Here is a 1,116-nt window from a genome sequence, read left to right as displayed (position 1 = left end):
CTACAGGTCAGCACTCACCTTCAGGAATACTGAGTGTAACCTCCACCATTCGGAAGAACTGATCCTGTTCATAAAGCGCACACCAGTACACCCCGGAGTCCTGCGCCTGTAGATTCTCCATGGTGATGGTGACAATCCCCTGCTGGATGTCGTCCTGGATTGTAACTCTGCCTTGCTGAGCTGTCCTGGGGTACTCTGAGGAGTTCGAATTCGTGTGGACCAGTACAGCAGCACAAGATTTTCTGGCTCCCTCTTTGCACCAGGCTTTGCTCACAGTTCCATAGTCTGAGGCACTGTACAGACACTGGATGGAGACATTGCCTGACTCCTTGGCTGTGTATTGTTGGATCCCTGGAAAACATCCGGCATGTTTGGTGAGATCCCAAAGCAGGCACAGTGGCACCCTTCCCATCACTGCAATACATGCTGTGGGCTGAGTGCTCCCTGGACCTCCCACTGTGAGGAGCAGAAGGGGACTGGACCCAGATTCCTCGTGCAGAGGTGAGATACAAACTGGGTGGCTCCCGTCCCCTTCCTCTGGTTCCTCCAGGGAAGGCATGCTCTCAGGGACTCAGCCTGTGGGGTCTGGGAGGCAGGGGCCAGGGAGGGCTGGCAGCTGTGGGGCCAGAGCAAGAGCAATGCCTGGCAGTGGGGACAGGTCTCCAGCAGCACTGAGCGTGGGCAAGGTGAGTGCTGAGCTGGGGAACCTGCTGCTGGAGCTGCTGGATTGGCCCTGTGGGAAGCAGTTGTGACAAGTGACCCCATTTGTGGGAGCTCATGGGAACCTCCCGTTCGGTCCCCATGTGTTGCCTGATCTAGTTGAGAGGCGTCCCTGCCCACGACAGGGAGGTTGGATTAAATGATCTCTGAGGTCCCTTCCAGCCTGGGCCAGTCTAGGATTCTGTGATAAGTCTCTGCTGGAAGGAGACAGAGCATGAAGGGCCAGGCCTGAGCTTTGGCTCCACAGCCTCAAGGGGCAGCCATCCCTGTGTCCATCAGAGAGACAGACAGATGGGGAGACAGGGATGTCGGGGGAAGGAGAACAAGCAGAGGAGGTGGGGCTGAAATCTGCCACCATCCACACTTGGCTGCCGCTGGGTACTTACTCTTGGACAC

At 57.0% G+C, this 1,116-nt stretch overlaps 1 protein-coding gene across 1 annotated transcript in view; it reads right to left on the bottom strand.

Annotated features, from left to right (window-relative positions):
- LOC104277903 (CMRF35-like molecule 1) overlaps nucleotides 1–1,116 on the bottom strand; it is a 5,188-nt gene that overhangs the window by 2,557 nt on the left and 1,515 nt on the right. The window contains exon 4 of the mRNA XM_009874700.1: nucleotides 19–351. Coding sequence (XP_009873002.1) covers nucleotides 19–351 — 333 coding nt within the window. The remainder of the gene's footprint in view (nucleotides 1–18; nucleotides 352–1,116) is intronic.

Source organism: Apaloderma vittatum, unplaced genomic scaffold, assembly GCF_000703405.1.
Source record: "Apaloderma vittatum isolate BGI_N311 unplaced genomic scaffold, ASM70340v1 scaffold8318, whole genome shotgun sequence".
Taxonomy (NCBI): domain Eukaryota; kingdom Metazoa; phylum Chordata; class Aves; order Trogoniformes; family Trogonidae; genus Apaloderma; species Apaloderma vittatum.
This window is presented reverse-complemented; position numbering and strand designations above follow the sequence as displayed.